The sequence below is a fragment of the Rhea americana genome, unplaced genomic scaffold (assembly GCF_003343005.1).
Source record: "Rhea americana isolate MKP2758 unplaced genomic scaffold, rheAme1 scaffold_36, whole genome shotgun sequence".
NCBI lineage: Eukaryota > Metazoa > Chordata > Aves > Rheiformes > Rheidae > Rhea > Rhea americana.
Window position 1 is genome coordinate 3,682,648 of NW_028186490.1, and position 22,674 is coordinate 3,705,321.

General features: G+C 35.0%; 1 protein-coding gene across 8 annotated transcripts in view; it reads right to left on the bottom strand.

The window, feature by feature from the left end:
- The window catches only part of KCNMA1 (potassium calcium-activated channel subfamily M alpha 1), a 516,194-nt gene that overhangs the window by 116,454 nt on the left and 377,066 nt on the right, over nt 1-22,674 (bottom strand). For all 8 annotated transcript variants that reach the window (XM_085312304.1, XM_085312302.1, XM_085312303.1 and 5 more), the window contains 2 exons: nt 10,220-10,329; nt 1,087-1,155 (listed from right to left, as the gene is read on the bottom strand). In XM_085312304.1, coding sequence (XP_085168430.1) covers nt 1,087-1,155; nt 10,220-10,329 — 179 coding nt within the window. The remainder of the gene's footprint in view (nt 1-1,086; nt 1,156-10,219; nt 10,330-22,674) is intronic.

The following is a 22,674-nucleotide window of genomic DNA, read 5'->3' on the forward strand; positions in this document are numbered from 1 at the left end:
CCATATAGGTTTTATAGATGTTTTTAATAAATAAAAATGAACACACATGAGAATAAACATTAAAATATGCCTTCAAAAAGTCAGAAACAGTGGCATAGGCTCCCATGATTGACTTGGTTCTCCTCTGAGAACTAGTCCTCAATAAGTTTAGGTAATTAGATAATTAGATGACCTAACATACAGGGTTTCAGTTTTACTATAGCACTTCAGAACATAATTTTCAACTGAGAAAAATTTAGTCACTGCTACCAGATTTTTATTATATATCCCTCCATATGTTGCTGACATACTTGTAGAGCAYGTTTACAGCATTTTTGTTATATGGAAATGAACATCACGTAAATGCATGGAGGGACAAGTTGTTAGAGTCCTGCCTCTGGTTTAACTTACAGTAGGATTCTTACAAACTTGTGTATGAAAATGATACCAAGAAACAGTTCTTTTCCTGTTTGCGAACTGTAAYCATGGAATTTCTTCTTCTTTTCAGATGAAGAAAGAGATCAGCCCAATCTTAATTTCAAGGGTAAATGAATCTTTTCCAGTTTCATCTTGCTATTCACATACACAAGTTTTGCTAGAACACGTAAGATAYATCTATTATGTTTATCCTATATTTCTGTTTCTCCTATAGCTTGTGTAAAGTGGTTCTTCCAGATTCATTTATATGAAATTACTATTTTGAAAAATACACATAGTCATAATGAGTTGTGGTATCACATCTATGTTCCACTTTKTCTTGTTCAGTAAAATTATAGAAGCACTGACTAGAGCAGATAGACTATCTGATATTGAATTAGGTTAGTTTTCATGTAAGTAATGAACTGCACTTCTGGAGGTGGGATACAKGTAACACTACCCCTGCCTTCTACTACATATTCTGTCTTTAATTAATTTTGGAGAGGAAGAGTATGACAGAAATAAAAGAAATAAAAGCCTTTCAGTACTATGTGAATGYATTTAATGTGAGGCATGCTAATTATAGTCTGAAATGCTTCAGAAATATAATAGCTATGTTTATTCTGAAAAACTAAAAAGCAAAATTGTGACAGTGCATTCCAAAACTTCAAAATTTGTAATCATACATACCTGCTTTCTCGCTTTTCCGACTTGTATTCTATGGCTATCATTAAGAGCTTAAGTTTCGCAAACACCAATCTAAGGAAGAAAAGAAGCCAAGAGTAAGTCCTTCCCCACAACCAATATCTCGTTTGTAGAGATCACTGTGGGGTACGAATTTTCTTTGAAAATTTTTACTCATATCTTTTCACACTTCTCAATCAAGTGTACACAGAATATATATTAAAGTCTTTCTATTTTGAAAGCAATTAACAGACATTTTCATAAAACTATAAAATCCRTAAGTTTACAACACTAGCATAATCACCAGTATTACTTTACTAAATCTACTTAAGCAGTAATAACAAAGGTCATKATACACAGCATAAAACCTTCATTTGGCTGTTGCGGCTGTCTAGAGGAATTTTTTCCAATATCTGCTAGAAATTAACCATATGTTGGTTGTACCACAAGTTCCTTAGACCATGCGTATGTACTGATCTAAAACCACAGTAAACTATTAAAAATAAAGTATTCATCAACTACTGCCACAAAGCAACAGCAAAACTGGAAATCATTTCTGACCAATATATAGGAAGGTATATGCAGATACTTTGATACATATTTTTTATAGTTGTAAATGTCTATGTGAGGGGCTATTTACTAATGCAGCTCAGGGGTGATATTTTTAATAGGCTTGCAGAGCTGCAAATTAGTACAGTACCATTTGCTTCCAGGAGACAGGCATCGTGAGAGTAAACAAAATCAATCAATTTTGTTTTAATAACTGAGAAGYATCTGCATTCCAATGTTGTCACTGAAGTGTAAGTACATTCAATGCTACTTGCCTCCTGTACTATAAATGCGTCATGAATTCTTGCAGGGCTGACCTTTACAATTAGAGGGCTGCCATATCACACTAACTTTGTACGCTCAGCATAGCTATACAAACCTCATTACTTCAGTGTTATTCACATCTTTGTGTGTGTTTCTGTAATATTTATTTTCCTGAAATGTATGTGAACAACATGCTGCAGACTTTGCATCACACGTATTTGACAGAAAACGAGGAACTGGCAGCTGAGCTGACAATATTCCATTTTTATAATAACTTTCAGAAATCACTGCGAGTGGTTCACTTTTGCTATTTCTTTGGGATGAAATAAAAATCATTGTTGTAGGGGGAGTGACAATGTTGAAGCAGCGTGTTATGTATCAGAATACCTACATATACAATGAAATTTACTTTGCATTAATTTTTGAAATGTAATATTTGAGCAGAATCCTTTTCTTGAAAATTTTCCTTTCATAAGATTGGTATAGTACATTCATCCCCTCCACCTTTTAGGAGGCAGGAGGTAGCTTAATATCAGGGAGGTAACACAGGAAGGCAGGTAGGTGCTAGATTCATCTTCCTTTATTTCAGAATCAACTAAAACTCAGAATCAGCTGGAGTGCCTACTCCAGCACTTCAGGCCAATGCCAGAAATGGGCAGACAAAATCCTGACAGCTACTCAGTTCCTGGTTAGCCCATCACCTCACACAATATTAACAGGAAAATGAAAGCTGACTATTTCAAAAAAAAATGTTCAGTTTTCAAGGACATTGATAGTAGGGTATTCTAGATGTTTTATTAGGAGTATTATGCATCTGTCATAAAAAGATAATAWAATTTTATGGTTCCCAATACGGTATTATTAGCCAAGAATGCCAGGAGTTCTAAACTTATTTTTTTTTATTTTGACCAACTACATTCTTTGAGGAAATACACTGAACATCCCTGCATCTCTTTGTGCAGCATTTGCTAATCTATATATGCCTTCCAAAAACATAGTACAAAGCGAGAAGCATTATACTGCCCTTCTGTATTGGTTTGAGTATGTCATTCCCATCTATAGAAAAACTAAAATACATTTATATGGTAAAATAAATAGGTTTACTTGGACATGCAATTAAACAACAGGATAAATAAGTCTTACTATTTAATAGTATTTTTCAAATTCAGCTTGATATGCTTAATAAYGAGGATGATACTGGGTTGAAAATAATGAAAATGATGCATTTTGTTTGCCAGATAAAGATCTTATCCTGATATTTTTTCCCTGATCCATTGAAAAAAAAAATTGTAATAAGAAGACAGAACACTTTCTATCCCAAGTAATTATTATGCAGAGGCCAAGAAAATTGTCAATGACAGTATGGGAAGTTTTAATTTCTATTTTATTTTTTAACTGCTAGTATCATCTGCCAAGTACAGATGAACACAGATTTTCATGAGCAAAGGCTCTTAAGAATTTGAATCCAACGGTTTCAATCTACCTAGAGAGAAATAAATTGGTTATGCCACTATACCAGCCTTTTTGACTGGTCATTGGCATAAATTAGACATAGACACCTGCTGTATTATTTTTACATGACAGTACTGAGATAATGACAAATTTACAGAAATTATCACCCTCCTTTTTTCATGTAGCAAAACATGAAGATATAATCTTGATTAGTTATTAGTTATTGAATGCCCTATCAAGTACATAACGAATTTTAATTAGAAAATCTACTACATAGTAATTATTTCTTTTCAAGTATTACTCTTAGAGTGAAAGCTTTTACATTACATATAATTTATAACTGACCTTCAGAAAAAATAATCTATTTGTTGGGACTACTTTCAACATAGGACTAGATAAGAGTCCAGAGGAAAAAAAATGTTTTCAGTCTATTTGCATCCCTTGGTTCTGCTGCTGTTATCATAAATATTTTGATAAAGGATAAATTATGTCATTATTCATCTAATGAAAAATACATGGAAAAATATCGTTCTTGATAAAGAAATGTATAGCAGTGTCTCAAGTTGAGAAAAATATGTACAGTATTGGAATTATTTTATAAATACGTTGTTTTCGGTTCTTTCAAACTACTCTTTATGCTCAGCTCTTGAAGTTAAAGCAGTGTGGAGACTGGTTCTCTCCTTTGTGCTTACTAGTATGCTCTGTTTTTTAAGAGTTCAAAGGATGACAGATTCAGGTACATTACCTCTRTGGAGCAGCAATATCCAAAATCGTTGCAGTTAATGTGGTTTATTAAATTTAGAATCAGTTAATCTGGAAACATATGCAACTGGCAAAAATCCAGTCTAAAGTGTAAAGCTGTTTAGCAGGGTTTGGGGGAGTGTTCTTACAGTATTTGAGGTTTACTTTACAGGTGTGTTACTAGATCATTACGTACACTTCTACTTTTTCTTTAGAAATGTCAAAACCTTTTAGTTCTGCTACAGAAAAGCAGACGTCAAGTTATAGGAAGGAATAGATCTTCCCCTTTATAACAGTGAAAGGGTGAATTCTGTGGAACAAAGCTGTCTCATGGCTAACAAATGTGAAATTAGAAATTCTATGTGATATAAAGCCACTGGACAAAATCTATCATATACATAATACAGCAACAACAGAAGATGTTGCAATAGCTGTCTCCTGTAGTTTTACGTACGTCAGGAGGAATATTTTAGCTACCACCCCTGGAAAATTTATTCAAGAAGTGTTTACCTACTAATGCAATTGTTTCCACTTATCCTGTTTTTTATCTTATAGAACTATTAACTTATTGTTAAACTGTAAAACGAAAACAAAGAAAGTTTGAGAAACCTGAGAAAAGAAAAGAAGTCCTAAAAGCAAATAAAGAGTCAAAAAGTATGGCTGTGTGTGCACATACGTAATTGTGCAGCTGTTTCTGGATCTGTGACTGCTATATATTTTGCATTGATGTAGACTAGGAGTAAATCCACTGAGCTCATGGAATCATTAACATAATGAAAAATGAACCTCACTAGCAAAAGTTCAGTCCTTATCCAAGTGGGCACTAGCAGTTCCATGTCAGATTAGAATTTTAACCAGAGTCTCCACTACATATGGATACTACATATTCAAGCTATTTTTCAGGTCTAACCCCATCTCAACAATAAAATGAAACACAATTAGCTTTTATATTTTACAGGTGATGAATCATTGACTGCAAAGAAATATCCATTGCCRGATTCAATGCACAGAAAATGTTCTTCATGCTTATTGAAAAAGCACTGAAAAATGCAACTTTTTATTTCTTTAGACAGAGTCAGGTTCCAACAGATGCATCAGAGACAGATCTGAAACTGATGAAAAGTATTAAACAATGAATACTGCATCTGCACAGCAACATTTCAAATATATTTTAGTACTTCAGTAAACATTTCCTTGATGTTTCTGAAAGATAATCTGCAGGTTTCATCTCTTTTATTGTGCTTTGCTAAATGATGATATGAGGCAGCTTTATCTGTGTAAGCTCATCATGGGGAATATCTGGAAAAGGTGCATGTCCCCCAGTCTTTGAATGTTCTTCTAATTGGAGGTTACAGCAGGCTAGATTCCCATCAATAGTGGAGCAGCAGAAGAACRAACTATTAGCTCTATGATGGGCAGCAGTTGAGGCTTTGGTAGGTGTCTTTTATGCACCTGTTCTATAGATTTAAGAAAGTTTTTATCAATACCTTTGCTGACTATCATTTATGCATAGCAGTGGACAAAGACTTTTTAGTTGTTGGAGAAAGGAGACCTAGATAGCACAGGCTCATCCAAAGAATCAGAACAGGTGGAAAAGCCACCTACTAAGTTYCAGGAGATTGGATGAGAAAAATAAAAAAGACCACAGTAGGTTTAGGTCTGCATAAAGCAGTCCAAAGAGACAGAGCTCTCTTTAGATCTAATACAAACATTAAAAAAACAAAAACATGACTGGAACAAGACTGCTACAAGAACAGTAAGTAATTCATATAGTGGAAAAAGTAGACATCTGGARGGACTACAGAATACCATGCATACTTTTTAGTACAGAAGCATATAGAGAATATGAGTGGATCCTGATAAAGATCAGGCTCTAGTCTAGGGGTTTCCTAAGTCATTTCATAAATAATAATATAGTAACATAAGTCAGTCTCTACACACATGTTGCTCCCTACATAAATACACACACAGGCATTTAATAGAAATTAAGTGTTTGTACCAGTTCAAGTCAGTCAATGGTAGCTGACAAAAGAAACAGCAGGTGAACAAATAAATTTGCTGCTCATAGCAGTGAATACCACTACCATTACTAGGAGGGTAGTGAGAACGTCAGCTGAATATTTAACTGTTTCTCATTGGTGACATATCAGTCTGTTAGGCAAACAATGAACATAAGAAATGTCAACACAGAGCTCTTAACCTCCAACAAGGATCTATGATTATACTGTTCTTTCTGGCCTCCTAGTAAACATAAAAATATTGGAGTAAGAACAGTGATTAAGGGAAATGTTCCCACAGGAGTTCTACTGAAGAATCGAAGCACAAATAAGTCACACTTGCTTTATAAAATTAGCTAATATTATATAGCTATTTTTTAGATAGGAGCAGGAAACATAGCTGTAAGGCTTATACAGAGTTTTGTATTAATAAACCAGAATTTGGCCARTAATTACTAACCTACTATACTTTAGGCTATAACTATTGCAGGTACGAAGGACAGGCAAACTATGGTGGTGTAAGCAATTGGTAATTGCTGAATTTTTAATGGTAAYATAAGCCTCCATAATTTTAACTAGAGAAAAAAGAACAAACTCTGGRAAGTCCTAAGGCCTCCATGCTGATCTCTAGATACTTTCCTACTGATGCAGCCTTTTCATCCTTGTCAACTTCCTAAACTCCTTACTGAAGTTCATTTACTTTGAACTTTGCACTTGGGGCTTGCTATCCCACTGGGCCAAACTTATGAAGCACAGGAGGAATTAAAATCTCTGTTTTCATGTTTGCACCTTGATGGSTCATGTGTGTGCCTAAATGGTTGGGTGAGAGTAGTGGGGATGGTCGGCCATTTTTGTGCAGACTCAAAGCAGGCTTTCTCAGAGAGCTGGGAGGATAGTGTACAATATGAAAGGCTTCTCTAGGATACTCAGATGAAGTCAAAAGATGGGAAGCTTCATTTGAAACCATGTAAATCTACAGGTTGACTTGGCCATTACCTGAGCTTAGGCTTGAGAAGTCTAAAAATTGACACGTCTGCAACTGCCAGTAACATCCTGGATATGGGAAAAAGCTGCTAATATAACTGCTATCAACTGAAACTACAGCTTCACTGCTTCAGAGAGGTATCRAACTGCAACAGACGTATGTGTGGATTCAGCCTCAAGAGTACAAAAGTGACTAAGGTTTACCGCATCCTCTGAGATACGACAGAAACCAACTAGCTGAAGAGAATTATCCAATGACAGAAGCACGAACTTGACAGTGGCAGGTAGCCCATAATATYCTGTTCTGTGAAAGACTCTGGTTTAGTTTTGAGTCAGTCTCAGACTGAGAAGTGGTACTACTGCAAATAGACTCCAAAGAGAATTATCTGCCCGGGAGCTGTTAGAGACTGAAGACAAATGCTGGGTGTCCCCTACTTGGCYAGCTCAATTCTCCTTTGTCAGGACAGTGATGTTGCTAAGACATCCGAGATCAGCATCTCAAACATGGGCTGTTATCAAAGAGTAAAGAAAACATCATGACTATCATGGGAATATATGCCATGGTTACAGCATGATATAAACCATGATACAATAAACAGTGCAAAGGCAGAGCTTTCTTGCATATCAAAAAATGGCTATGACACTTGACTGAATGAACGACTTCAAAATCAGAACCAATAGTAAATCTAACATATATTAAAAGACATGGACACCTCTCATATACTGTTTCTACTACTAGGTCAAGTGAGGATCCATAGGGCATGTCCCAGCCCTCACTAGGAAAACTTTTGTGTGGAGAATGGCAGATCAAGAAYCTGGATGGAAGTTAGCCTGGCATTAATCATCACTGTAAGGCCCACTAGAAGACCCTGCGCTTTGAAAAGAGGAACACAGATCACCTTCCTCTTTACTCAGCATCATCCACTTCTGGTCCAAGAAGAACCAAGGGCACAGAATGATATAAATTACGTTCATGTATTAGAAATATATTTGTGGGAATATATTCACATAGCACACACATACACACACACACAAATAGTGTTATAAATAAAACTTGCCAACTGTTACTCGCTGCTACTTCAATGTCAGTCTCACCCTTCCCCTTTGTGTTGAAGTCAAAAGCCTGAAATTCTTCTAAAACACTGCGTGTCCTAGTTCTAGTAAAATAACAGCTGTTTCTGCACCCTATTTATGCTTATTGTCTAAACCAAATGACAGCCTATTTACCAAAGAATCAGGTTTCTAGACTGGCAATCAAGACCAATAACCTGAGGGAACAGCACATCTCTTTCAGTTACAGTTTTTAAAATGTCATCAACTACATGAATTTTAAAAGCTAGATTAGAAAAACTTTTCTTAAGGTTTTTACATTTTGTAAGTAGTTGATCACACTAAGACCGTCCACTGATTTTATTTCCTATCCGCAAACCAGTGTAAAGCACTTCTTGCTGTTTCTTGTGTCAGCTGGAAACCGAATAGCCAATTCTTACTGCAATGAAAATACGTATGCACCAAATCCAGCGATACATAACATTTAACACTACCTTTTAATTGTCACTGTGCTTTAAATAACCTGAAATGAGTATCACCAAACTGCTGATAAATTTGAGTTACAGCTTTTTCTTTAATTTAAAACTAAAGAATTTAATTTAAATTAAAAACACAGGTAATTAAGCTTCTAGATAATCAAATGCTTGAAGAGAGTTACAACATTTTGGGACATTCATAATCTCACTAGATGACCTTTCTTTATTATTTTATCTCAGCTCTATGTTAAATGAAAGGCAGCTTTATGTCAAATACATTCTCAGTCACAAGTTTCTAGAACTCATGAAAACTCAGCTGTTTTTGACAATGGTTTTGCCAGGAAGATTTAGTTTTCATTATTCTAATTGGTGCAAATAGGACATATTACCCTTTCTGAGTATAACATACAATTCTAGAGTATCTTTTGAGATTTTCTGTTTACTGATACCCAGTCAAAGGTTTCTGCTTACAGTAATAAACATTTTCCCTCAATTACCCAGTCATAGTCTAGTTAACACAGTGGAGAGATGGACTGYGAGTCCCTTCAATCTATCAGCAAACTGAAGAGTTGACTCTGGGCTAGCTATATGCCAGAAAAAGCCAGATTTTCTAATTGCTAACATTTACCTAATAGTTGTTTTTTTCCTCATTCTTATGCCATAACCTATACTACACTGCAAAAATCAGGAAAGGGCACAAGTGAGAGGAATTAAAGCAAAGCCATTCTGCTTTACATACAAGATACTATCTTACTTCCTCYTCTATTTCCTGCTCTAAGAATGGAGTCTGTAGAAGTTTTTCTGTGTTATCTAGTTAGACATCAATGAAATGCCTAATAAGAAACAGACTCTGCTCTGAACAGGCCCTAGAAAAAGTGGTCCACAGTCTCTGTTGGGACCTCTTGGTATGGCTGTGATAGAGAACAGTATCAACAGAAGAGGGAATCTGACTGTGCTAAACTGTCCTGACTATGTCTGTGAAAAGATATTTATCCTAGAAACATTGTGCACATGCATCTCTCTAACACAATGTTTCTAGGAGAAATAAGGATTTTCTGGAAATAACACAGTATTATGGCTTATGCTATGGCATAATATTCAGATATTCTGTTCATTACAGAACAGATATATTTTCTCCGATATGTTTCATTTGTTAAAAGTGTACTGCAACCAGTTCCATAGAATGCTGGATGCCACATCACTTACAGTATATATAACTCCATTACATCTGCTTCAGTTAATGAATAACTTCCCTGAAATGGGACATAAGCCAAGACGGTGACATTGCCAAATACTATTCAAAGAATGGGAATCATTAGAAGAAACAATAAGATTGCATTTACAAATAAATAAATCAATTTGAATGGATTACTCATTAATTTGTTCAACACTGAAAATATCTAGGATTTCATTTATTATCATTTAGTTCCAAATCACTTCTACGAACAGSCATTAAAACGGAAAACTTCCATGCAGCGATTGCTTTAATGTTTACTTTTTTGGATCCCACCTGATGCAGCAACAATATTAGGACTGTAACAGAGTGTGAATGTCTCCTATGGAAACCTTTGATTTAACTTGAGAGCAGGCAAATAATTATTCCTATTAACATATATTTCTACTTACTCACAAACTGCAGGGAAGGACAAACCCACAAAGGCACTAGATAGATATTCTGTATACATTTCATTTGCAACTCCTTCCAGATAGTATTTCTGCCACGTATCCTCCTCAATCTAAGGGAAAGAAACACAGATGCAGAGTTCTGAGTAAAACCAAAAGTTTCTTTGAAATATATAAACAACTGCTTAAACACTAATCGATTTTTAACAAATATAAATTAGTAGATCACTTCTATATTATGGCAATTAATATAATTATTTGTGTAGAATTTCATGGAATGTCAGAAAAAGAGAGACTATGTAATTAGCAAATTAAATATCCTACATAAAAATRAAATACTTCAGTTCTTGGCAAGGGCATTCAGCATGAGGTGAAATAAGGGTGTGGAAAGCGTGAGGAAAGAATGTCTTAACTTTCTCTTTCTGAAAATTCTCCATTAAAATGGTTGCCTTACATTGTTATCTGAGTCTCTCTAGAAACAAATGTTTCTATTTGATTTGTTTTCACCTTGTTTAAAGTTGAACAGTATCTGAAACACACCTGAAATTCTAAAAATCTGCTCTTCTCAGCAGTAACATAACTATTACGGAAACATGAGAAATGGATATACTGAAATTATTTTTTTCAAGGGCTGTCAGTGCTTTGGGACAGCAGCAGAGGAGCAGCTTTGCTGCTGAATTACTTTTGAAGATATCAAGGAAAACAACAACCAGAACTACTAGCTACCAAACTACCATCAAAAGCCCAATGTATTCACCTAACCAGGAGTTTCTAGTGATATTTGAGATGCCCTGGCAATCCCATCAAGCTTCTGACTGCTGTCTTGGGATCTACAGATCCCATGATACAACTATGAGGCTTATGGCTCAGACCCTCTAAGGCCTCTCAAATGGCACCAAACACCTATATTAGGGTATCCGAACTGAACCTGAATGGAGATGTGGCCTTCTTAGGCAAACCGGGGTGACCACCACAAACACGCAACCTGACGTATCTTCCATGAAACATTTGCTTCCAAATTTATCATATCACACTAAAATAGAAGAATTTCAACCACAAAGAGATATTCCTGCATATATTTACCTCTTTGACTTTATCAGCTAATTATGTTATATGGGAACAGAGAACTTTGTATTTGCAAGAATTATACACAGCACCAGAAAAGGTATGTACGATGAACTGTATGTGTGTGTAAGAGTAGCCAAAACATGCAATTGCATTAGACTTACAAAAATAATGTGATATACTGCTTTTTTATACTACCATGTCTTTGTTAGCCTCAGTAAATAAAGAAACAGAAGTAAAGGGAAAGACTGAGAGATCATTTTCTGAACTAAGGCACATTAAAGTTAAAATGCTTAATATCTTAAAAGCTTAGGTCTAAAAGCTGTATTTTACTCTTTTCAATAAAAATAAGGAAACACCTAGTTCCACTATTAGTGTAGCCTYGGTCTTCATCTTACTGAGCAGAAAGTGAAAAGATAATGAGCTTAGATGTAAAGACCAAGAGAGTGACTAATGAAAAGCCACACAATGAATGAGAAGATACTCTCTTTAGAAAGCTATTGGTACTGATTTATAAACCTATTTCAAATGTTGAAGTACCAAATACTGCTTGAYTTTAGATGGACTTAGATAACTCTCCCTCTTAAACATTTCAAAACTTCTCTTTTACYGATATCCCCAGCCTTTCCCAAAGCTCAATCTACACTGTGTAAAGAGATGACAATGCTGATTTTACAATAGATAGAGCTGTACTCAGGCCAATGACATGACAAAGGAATGTTTTGGAAAACATCTGTCCTCGATGTAAATTACAGCAGATGAGGCTCACGTGCCTTAATCTACATTGCTGATCTTGCTCATCCAAAGTCCCTGAGCCAGTGCAATTGCACCCTGCTAAGTATGAGCCAGATTTTCTGTCCCATACATGCAGAAATCTCAGCATTCAGAAATCCTTATCAGAGAATTCAGTCCAATAAGATAAACAACTTTTCACTGCTTTAAAATCTTGAACAGCTACATTAGTGCCCACTATGTCAAATATATGGGCTAATATCCAGTCACTGATTTTATGAAATGCCTTATGGCAGCAAGATATACAGGCTTRTATATTCTTTATGGCAAATGCATTACAATATGTCAGGAAGAGTCTGTTTTTTGTTATGAATACATACTCCATATTACAATATAAATGTACATCTCTATTGGTAATCAAGCAAAGAAATTAATACATGAGATGTAAGTGACTTGGGTAAAAGCGTCCAAGTCAATTTGTCACCCATTCAGCAATTAATCATAAGGAGAAAAGCATCTTTAAGCAAGCAACAATTTATCTTTGTCTGTTAGGTCAAACTACATCTGTTTTTGAACAGCATTAACACAAGAGGTTCTCACAGTAGATGGAGGAATTAGAAACTAAGTCTCTATGTAGACTCAAAAAGTATAAACATTTAAGATGGAAAAAAYTAAAGCACGTACTCCACACCTGAGCCAATTCAGGACTATGGCCTACAACACATTGTACGCATTTTTAATGTATCCAGCAACTTGCTTTCAACCTCTTAACTTGAAAAACAAACTTCGTGCCTACATAAATGTCATTCGYGACTTTTTTCTGGATATTAATCCTATATTTTCTTTTAACCAATTCATTCATATTGTTGTTTCATTAACTGTACTTCACACTATTCAACTCTAAATTATGCTTCTAAACCAATTTATAATCAGAGGAAAATGCTCGTTGTGTAACAACACTTTTACRCTAAGTATCTACAATTTGATTATTAAATATTTAGGAACTGAARATTTTACCTTTGCTTTTTAAATCTCATTCTGTAGAAAATAAAATACTATGAGCAGAAGTTTTAAAAGTAAACTGCATGTAAAAACAAAAGCAATATTTGTCACTGAATCCTACTCATTTTATAAAACTCTAAAACAATTACATTTTTCTTATACCTTCTTACATAGTTTTATAAACACTTAATATTTTCTATAAAAATTAAGCTTTTCTTCTGTGTTTCATATGCTTACTCTAGTGCCAAATCACAAAGTTCACAAAAAACTATAAAATCAGAAACCTAAAGAAAAACAGTGATTTTCTTCTTCCTACTGCCATATCTGTTCCTTTGGAGTACTGTCTTTATCCCTGCTCCACCTGCCCATGGAGTTTCCCAAGACACTAGACTCAATCCTTCTTTCTGTTCTCTACCATATCACCAGCTAACATCATCCAAAATACCAAATGAACTGYTTCTCTATGCTAACAATCTGCATATCTTGCTTTCTATTTCACTCTTAACTCCTTTATCCAAGCTGAAATCTCRGCATCTATGAAATCGCTTATTGGCATCTATGAGTACAGCCACAAACTTACAAATGCTTTCATCTCACTTCTGCTCCACCGGTGTTACCACCTTCTCTTTCAGTCAATTTGCATACCTGCACCATTGTGTCTATCTTTAAATTTCATACCATGGGTATCTTCTTTGCCTGCTTCAACTTCTTTTCTAAGTCCAGTCACCTGTTCTATGCTTAATCTGTGCTATCCCATTAAACAAAGGCACYGCACGATAATCTGTGAAAAATTCATAGAAGAGTTGAGGTTGGAGATCATTTGGTTCAACCCCCCTGTCCATGGGCCAGAAATTGTCTAAATCATGTTAGAAAAGTTTTCACTTTTAAAGGTTCAAGAGATAGTAAGATCAATTCAGTGTCAAACTAGCAACTTACAGATAACTAGTACAAAAATACCCTTAAAGATACAGTACTACCATAGATGCGAAGCTCAGTCAGGATTGCATTATTCATCACTAAGAAGTAAAGCAACAGCCCCTGTGAAAGATTTCAGAAAAGGATTTACAGCTGAGCTTCTGCGGTTGCAAAAGCATGTGTTAAGAGCCCAGTGTCCTAACAGTATAAATAACAGYCTCAGCTGTGCTAATTTTCTAACTTGAAGAAGCATTTTCATAACATGTCCACTCATGGCTTTTATTGAAATGATGTGATGGCCATGATAACRCTGAGCTTGTTAACCTCTTTCACAGCTTCGAAGCCTCTCTTCCCTATAACAAACCTAACCTACAGCTTGTTTAAACTATTGGAAGAATCTCTACCGATTCCGGTAAGCTTCAGGATCACTGTCTGAACAGAAGAAAGTAGAAAGACATCACAGTGTATTCTGACATAACAATTTAATAGTTAATAAAAACAGATTATTTATTGGTGTGACATAAACTTACACACACACAATTTTCCAAGATTTAAAAAAACTAATCTGAATTGCACAGCTATTATAACCGAATTTATATGGTGTTTTATACAAGTTTACAATTTTATCCCACAGGCTCAGTACTAATTTGGGATTTACCAAACTTTTCCTCATGTTAAGTCATTCAAAGGGCACTTTTTCAAAAGAATGTGAGAAAAAAAATGTTTGGAAGAACAGAAGGCTTGCAGACTTTCTAAGAACTCAGTGAAATACCAATTACAGCAAATCTACTCTTTTTTTTCTTTTTCCTCTCCTGTTGATGGGCTGCCAGGTAACCAGTTACTTCAGTTCTGGAAAAGTAAACAATCAATTACAAGTATAAATTGCAATATGGAGATGATCCAAATCATATGCTTCCTGACAAGCAGACTGCAAACAATCAAGAGAAATTTCTTCCATAAAAATAGTTTCATCATTTGTAGACCATGTGGGATGCTAAAATGGATTTGCTTTGTGTTACTCTTCACCACACACAGAGTAGTCATATCACATTTTTTGCAACCCTTTTATTTATATGAGGCTTACAAATGTTGCTGATCAGCAGCTCTTTATATACACAAAACAGATACAGTGCAGGCAGGGTGAAAAACAGAACAATGATATCAATGACATGTTTGTGACTTGTGCTCTATTTTGTGGCTTTTTCTTAGATCGACACCACCTGGGGTTGGAAAAAATATGCAAAGAGAAAAAGAAAAGCATAAAGAAAACCAAATAAGGCTGTACGCTGCTTTTCTACTTGCTTGTCCTTTCTACTTTCTTGCCTTGTTTTCTTCCGTTTAAGTCTCTGGTTTTGATTTGGAGAAACTGCAGGTCAGAAATGTATTTAGGTGCTCGGGGATCCAAGCCAGGACTACCAAAACCAAAGTGATTCAAAAAGCACTGGTTAGTGTTGAATTCACTTCCTTGAAGTGATACTAGTGAATATAGGATAATATGAAATTTTGTTTAATGAATTTAAAGAATTGCTGACATTTGGGATGCTAGGAAAAGAAAACATCATCCAGTGTGTCATCCAGTCCATATCTGGATTTACTGATCTTTATATAGTACTAATTACTTCTTACTTGTACTTATTCAGACATCAACAGTAAGTTGTCAAAACTAAAACTGTTAAAGTAGGGTTACAAAATTGTCCAATATACAGCTAAAAAATAGGTGCCTCATACATCAGTGGGCTGAAAATAGGAATAGTTGAACATTAGGCAGGCTCTACAGAAGCAAACAGCCGACTTTGGTTAAAGATGCTACTAATCAAAGCTACCAGCACATACCAAAAATCTCAGTTACTAAAACTATGAAAACTATTTCATTATTGAAATTAACACCTTAATTTTAGCTTACATGAAAATGTTAGTGTGCTTCCAAAGAAGGAAAAAAACTGATTTTAACTTGAAAAAAAGAAGAAAAAAAAATACAGACATTTTAACTTTATGGTAGCAAAAATAACTGCTACTGCAAACAGAACTGGTCTACCTTATTTCAGCTCACCTGAGAGCAGAATCTGGATACTTCTGTTTTCTACCTTTGTATATTATGGGCTAATAAAGTTGAGACAAAGAGAACAGATTCCATTTTAGAACAAAGTTTCCCATGGCAAACCTTTGCTTGTTAGCTCAGACACTCAGCAGAAAGCATACATCTCTATTAAGTATTAAGGGTTCCAGAACTTCAAATATATTTGCTTCTGATATCAAAAACTGACACAAGGATTTATCTCCTATTCATAGTTATCTCTGTGGACAACTGCAAGTTTGAGAAGTTAGGAATTTAGATAAAACCTTGTGTTATTCTTGATTAAGAATCTCAGAGAGCCACTGGAAAATACTTTTTTGGTAACAAAATGGTTGAGTAACTGGTAAAGGAGGCAAATATTTCATTAGAGCCTTTGCTAGCAGAGTAACTAATGCAGAAGTTAACACCACTCAATATTTAAAACAGAAGAAAATGTAGTAGAAAACCTGCAGTGAGGAATACCATAAGGTGCTAAGTATACAAACAGAATAGCAGTGAACCATTTCAGTACATAAGGAAATCACCTTGATATTACTGGATCCTGCTATTATTTATCTTCTTCTCKTTTTTGCTTCTCATTTCTCTCATTGTTTTCTTTTTCTTTTACTTTCTCTGTCATAAGCCTCTAGAATAAAATCTTCAAGCCTTATTCAGATATGTAAGGTATAACTGCTAGTCCCATATTTTGAGGGAGGAGTGAATAAAATTCTAAGTCTCTTTTTCTCTAAATCAGGAAAAATGCAGAGACTTTTCAGATTTTTGAATGAAGAAGTACGCTTCAGAAACATACCTCTAAAACTCCAAAGCCTATGAGTATTTAACCTTCAGCACATAAAATATCTGCATGAGAACATGAAAAAATCGTCATGCATACATTAATAATGCCCAACTATGTTTGATATAAAGCTCTAGACTTTGGTTCAGCTTAACAGCTCAGGGAAATAATCAATTCCTGCAGCCACTGGCACCACTTCCCACTGCAGCTGAATAGGGAAGAAAGATTTTTATTTTTTGTCAAAAAAATTGGCTGATGTCTCCTGTTTCTTTTTGAATCAGTTGTTTAATATAACAACAGTTTCGGTTTAAGGTCATGCTTACACACTTTGTGTGTTTATATCTCAGACCTCTGAAGTTCAGGAAAACATAGGCAATTTTCTTCAGTCTATTCTTTTAACTGAAATTATATAAAAATATTTTCAGGAGTGATTTTAAAATCAAACTCTACCATACTGCATACTGTTTCTAAAAAGCTTTCCTTCATGCTGCATCATTTATACAGAGGTTAATCACATTCTTTGTGGGTAAAATCTACTTCTTCCTGCCATTGCCCATCATTAAWTTTTTCAGAATGGAGTAAGACAAGGCACCATTGCTCAAATCCTCTGTCTGAGCTGAATCAAAAATAAAACTCAACTCTCTTCACGTATATAGAGTTCACAGCACATAATGCTTAGGAAATACCTCTCCTAAAGTATGTGCTTGTGTGCATTAGCTTCATGATGATAGATTCACATTTTTCAGAAGCCAGGACATTATGGAGACTATATAATCAACCTCAAAACARTATTTGAGTAATTTCTATATAAAGTCTCTTTTCACTTCTTCTCTATCTGCTCTTGCATTTGTACACTTTTGTCCTTAAAGCTRTATTTTTTTGCTCTTCCAGAATATAGAAGAGAATATTTTTCATAATCTATTCCTTTGGTATGGCTAGTTACTATTGCTATTATTTTTCTAGTTTTAGATCAAGCCAAACAGATGCAATTTGTTATTGTGTGCATTTTCAAATGAGCTCATTTCACTCTTCTTAAAGAATCTGAACTCTAATTTCCCAACAAATATATTCCAAATATTAATTAAGAAGATATGTGGAGAATCTGCCTGAAATCAAGCTGACTTTAATATATAAAATATATAGCTTGCTTTTTGGCTGGGAGACTCAGGGGCCATGCCATCACATTTTTTCCTTCCTTATGAAACTGACAGCATAAGAATTAGCAAGGCCTCTTCCCCCAACAAGCTGCAATAAAATATACAACCAGGAGAAGCAGAAATGGACTAAAAGAGCTTAACTAGAGAAAAAGAAATCCTCACAAGTGGTTACATGAAATGAGAGAATCTCTTCCCTTGACTGATGCAGATGACAGACAGCTGCATTCAAAAAAGCAACCTTGACCTGTTTTTCTATGCACTAGTAACAGCTCAAACTTTCAGGCCCATAGGATCATAAATCCTCTTGAATTGAAAAGTAACTATTCATTTCCATAACATCTAGAATTGGATGATCTTCTTTATATAGTTGTAGCATAATATTCTCCTCTGTAACATAACCAATATGTCCTGGACAATCAAGCTAGCAAAACTCAAATGATGAGACCGAGCAATGTTCTATTTATTTTTCAGGAGTGGCTAATTTAAGAGAAAATCAGTTTCTACTACATTAAAACTTTTACCAACTAAGAAGAAACTATTTCAACTGGAGAAGCAAAATGTTCTGAAGTCAGAGCTCACACACTTGTTTGCCATTTCTAACTGGAACTAATGAAGGTACAATAGTTTTTCAAGGGTGATTCTCATTTGATGTATTCTCTTTTTTAACTTAGACCTTCTTCTTTGGTCATGCGAATATTGTACATCTCATGTACATGACCACGCAGTGACAAAAGGCACTGTGCTATATCACTTTCCTTGCAGAGAACAACCACCTTTGCGATTTTTCCCTGCATGATCCTGATGAGAAGGCTTTGCAGGTCATTCTGTTCTTTCTACCCCTGAAGTAGCCAACATACTTCAAACACATACGTAGCAACACATACAAATGTAATGTTCTAGAAAATATAGGTAGTTTCTGACACAGCAACATGGAATCATCCACAGTCGTCTTCTAGTGAATACATGACAAATTATGTAGAATAAGTGTATAACATTCTCTTTCATTTTTGAGTTTCAATCATTGTAAAATGTTATCACAGCATATTCCATTGATACAAACAGTAAGAAAAAATTTGTCTTCAGAAACCTTGCAAACTCTGCAGAAAATTTTAACATATAGTGACAAAATAGTTACACAATTACAGCTGGAAAGTACAGTAAAGTGAGTTTAGACAACTAAGGAGCTCAGAGAATATGCTACACTACAGTGATTTGAACCCAGATCTCCCAAGTTCTCCTCTTGTCCTGTAAGGACAAGACTATCTTATTCTGATTAAATTATACTGTAACTCTGGTCTCCTGGATATTCATAAAACAATTTACCCACTGATTCAATAGCCTGTATGAAGAGTGGTTGGAAAATGACAGAGTATACCCCAAGAAAAGAAATTCAATATTCATCTGTATCTTTTTTCAAGTGACAATGCTCCTATCCTCTATCTGTATATAGATACAATATTGATATCAGCAAACATATTTACATAATACAATCATTTACTACTGATACATGGTGACAGAGTAAAGAAAAAATGCTGTACCTCTCACAAGCACAAACATTAATACTGTCAAGAAAACCCCTAAATCCTCAATACATCCAGCCCAGYCCTTGGCAGTGTAATTATTAGCAGTTATGTAGCCCCAACTGATCAATCTTATTCACAGCATTCACTTCTCAATGAAACGACATAAATAGTTACATGAAAGAGATTGAGTATCTCTGAACCTGAGGATGTTATATCATTTCTCCTGTGGAGGTCTAAGATTCACTATCAAGACAGAGAAGTAACAGCAGAGTTGCAGTGTGACTTGGAATATTATATTGAATTTTGCATTTAGTGGGAAAAGCACAGAGAGGATGGTGGAGTGTCTTTATAAATATTAAAAAAGTGACACAATGAAAACTCTTTTAGAGCACAATGAAAGCAGCTGTAGTATCTGTTCCCCATTGACCAAGCTCAGCTCATCACCATGCAGGAAAGAGCATAAAGCAGTAATACTACTGAAAATGATTTTAGATGTTTTGAAGAAGAATGTGCATCTGATATTTTGAAATACATTTCCTTTGATAAACCTAATTTTACTGAAAAAAAGTCACAAGCAAGCAGCACAGTAAATTAGTTAGTTGAATTCAATTATTATGCCTCCAGTAGTAGAATATTGTAGTTGTTATTAAAATGAGTATGTTTTACTCAAGTGGACAAAATTTTGTTCAACATTTATGTCCCAGCATGCAGTATTTTATCTGAGAGCATGCAGAGAGAAAGTTTAAATGGTCTTCCCAAAATTAAAAGGCTTATATGAAAAAAAATGAACAAAGCACTAGGAAAACCATGGGAAAGTTGTTATCTATTTGCTTTTTATAATAAATATGTAACTTGCTCTTCAAAAATGCCCAGAAGGCTAGGTGGAGAAATGTTTTGGAAGAATTTCTCGAAAGTAACATCTTCACAGCAAAAATTTTCTTGAGCCCTAATCAAGGTGTTGTTTCAATCATGCTATATTGTCTTTCATGAACATGAAAAGTGTTCTGGGACTGGGCCCTTGAGGGGACTGATGGATGTGTGTGTGCACGTATATGAGCRTGTGTTAAAGTTTTCAGGAAGGAGGCATGAGTTCTTGCAAGTGTGGAAACCACTGCCTCATTGCCAGGGAACGCCAGAATCTTTTYTTCTAGCTTCCATCTGAGACAGGGACACCTGCTTCTACCTAAGCTCAGAAAGCTTCCATGATCTCCTCACGTGTAATTTTACAATTCTCTTCCCCTCTTCCTTAGCATTGTTCTTTTCTAACCGTATCTATGTACAAGAAGGAGGAAGTACAAGTGGAACATCCATCTCTGCGTAAGAATACCGAAAACCAAACCAAACCAATTCAACTACACTAGGAAATCTCAGAGTSATCTATTCCACTTTAACTATATTCTTGATTGATAGTTGAAAAAAGTAATGCAATGTATTTTAAACATTTCCTCCTATAATATCCTTTCAGTCTACCCAAATTGCTTGTGTGGGCGTCTGGTTTTATTATACCTTTAGACAGGGATATCAAAATCTGACAGATAAGTAATTGGCTGAAAGCAATTCCTACATTCCTAGCAAACGTGAAGCTTCTTAGATTTACAGTCTTATAATTGAATTTCCTTAAGTATTATAAATTATCAACTACCTTTTTACTCAATTGCTTTGTCTCCTTAAATCAAAGCTAACAAGTATCCTTAGTGGTATAAAAATTCTACAACCTGAGCCAACTATTTCCACAGTTCTTTCTGTATACAAGAATCTTTTTCAAATTTGATATAAAACGAATGTGTTTTTTAAAAAAATCAAATATTTCAATTAAGACTAGGTCTGATTTCCAAAAYGAGATGTGCTTTTTCATGATATATGCTAATGTACAGTCTTGGAGTAGATCAAATAAGAGAACTACTATTTTTGAAATATTGTGACACCCAATTTTTCTTGAGATACTGTCCTTGATGGGTATAGATTCAAAGGTATACGGGTTCTTTTCTTTTAGTACTTAACTCTCAAATTTATGAAAAGGGCAYTATTCTTAACAAAACAAAATGCAAAAGGTAGACAGGTGTTAATCTAGTTAAATAGGCTGAAAAACACACACTGCTGTGGACTTCAGGCCAAGATAAATGTATTACTCTGGCTCAGGAGGAGTAGAAAAAACTAGTCTCATACTTCAAGACAGGTCAATGCTGTCAAGGTTGCCAAAAACAAATAGAAAGTTATCTGATGGATTCCATGAGTATATGTATAAGCACCTGACTGGTGTAAATTTATGTGGTTTTATTATGCGTSTCTCAGCCTGGACTAGGAAGTAATATAGTGGAAGAAGTGGGCATTGAGTAGGTTTTATGAGCAACAGTGCCAGAAGAGCCCACAGAACAGTCCTACTCTCAAAATAGCTTACAGAAGAACTGAGACTGCTCTAGACCATTTTTTAGCCCTGGTGCCTACTGTCTTACTAACAGTGCAAATACAAAAGTAATTTGTTTTGTGAACTTGCATTACACTCAAGGACCACATTCTGTATTTTATTAACTTACATAACAATACTAAGTCATGCTGGACTGCATGGTTGTACATAGGGGTTAATTTGGCTATGTCTGCCTTTTATTCTATTTACTTACTCTCTGCAGCATTTTTCATGTGGCTAGACTTCTGGTATACATTTGCAAATCCAAACAGTACAAAAAATGGCGCTACAGTATAGTACGTTAATCTTGTGCAATGGAGTCCCARCTCCTTTATTAAGACAATGTCAACAACATTCTGTGCTATAAAAACAATAGACTATTAAAATACGTTTAAGGTATGGAGGCTTTTTCCTTAACACATGATTGGATTGTGCAACCTTTTCTTCTTCCTTTAAGTGTTTACAAAACACTTTTTGTGTTATGTGTTACATAACCTATTTGAGTTGATTTTGTTCAATCTGGTGTAAAAGGTTCCATATAAGATTACATCTCTAAAACCAAAAGGAAAATATTAGACACAAATATAATATTTTTAGGATGCTTAGTTTGTTTTACCTTTAATACAGCGCAGAGAGCTTATGCAAATCACTTTGAAGTGAAGTAACATATAATGAGTTAAATGTGTGCAATGTCACCATTAATCACGTTCATTTGTGTTTGATTTATGAAATACTTATGGCACATTAAACAACTTTCTAATCCTGACAGAAAGGAGGAGGAACAAACACCTTTTAAGCTTTTCTTTTTTTT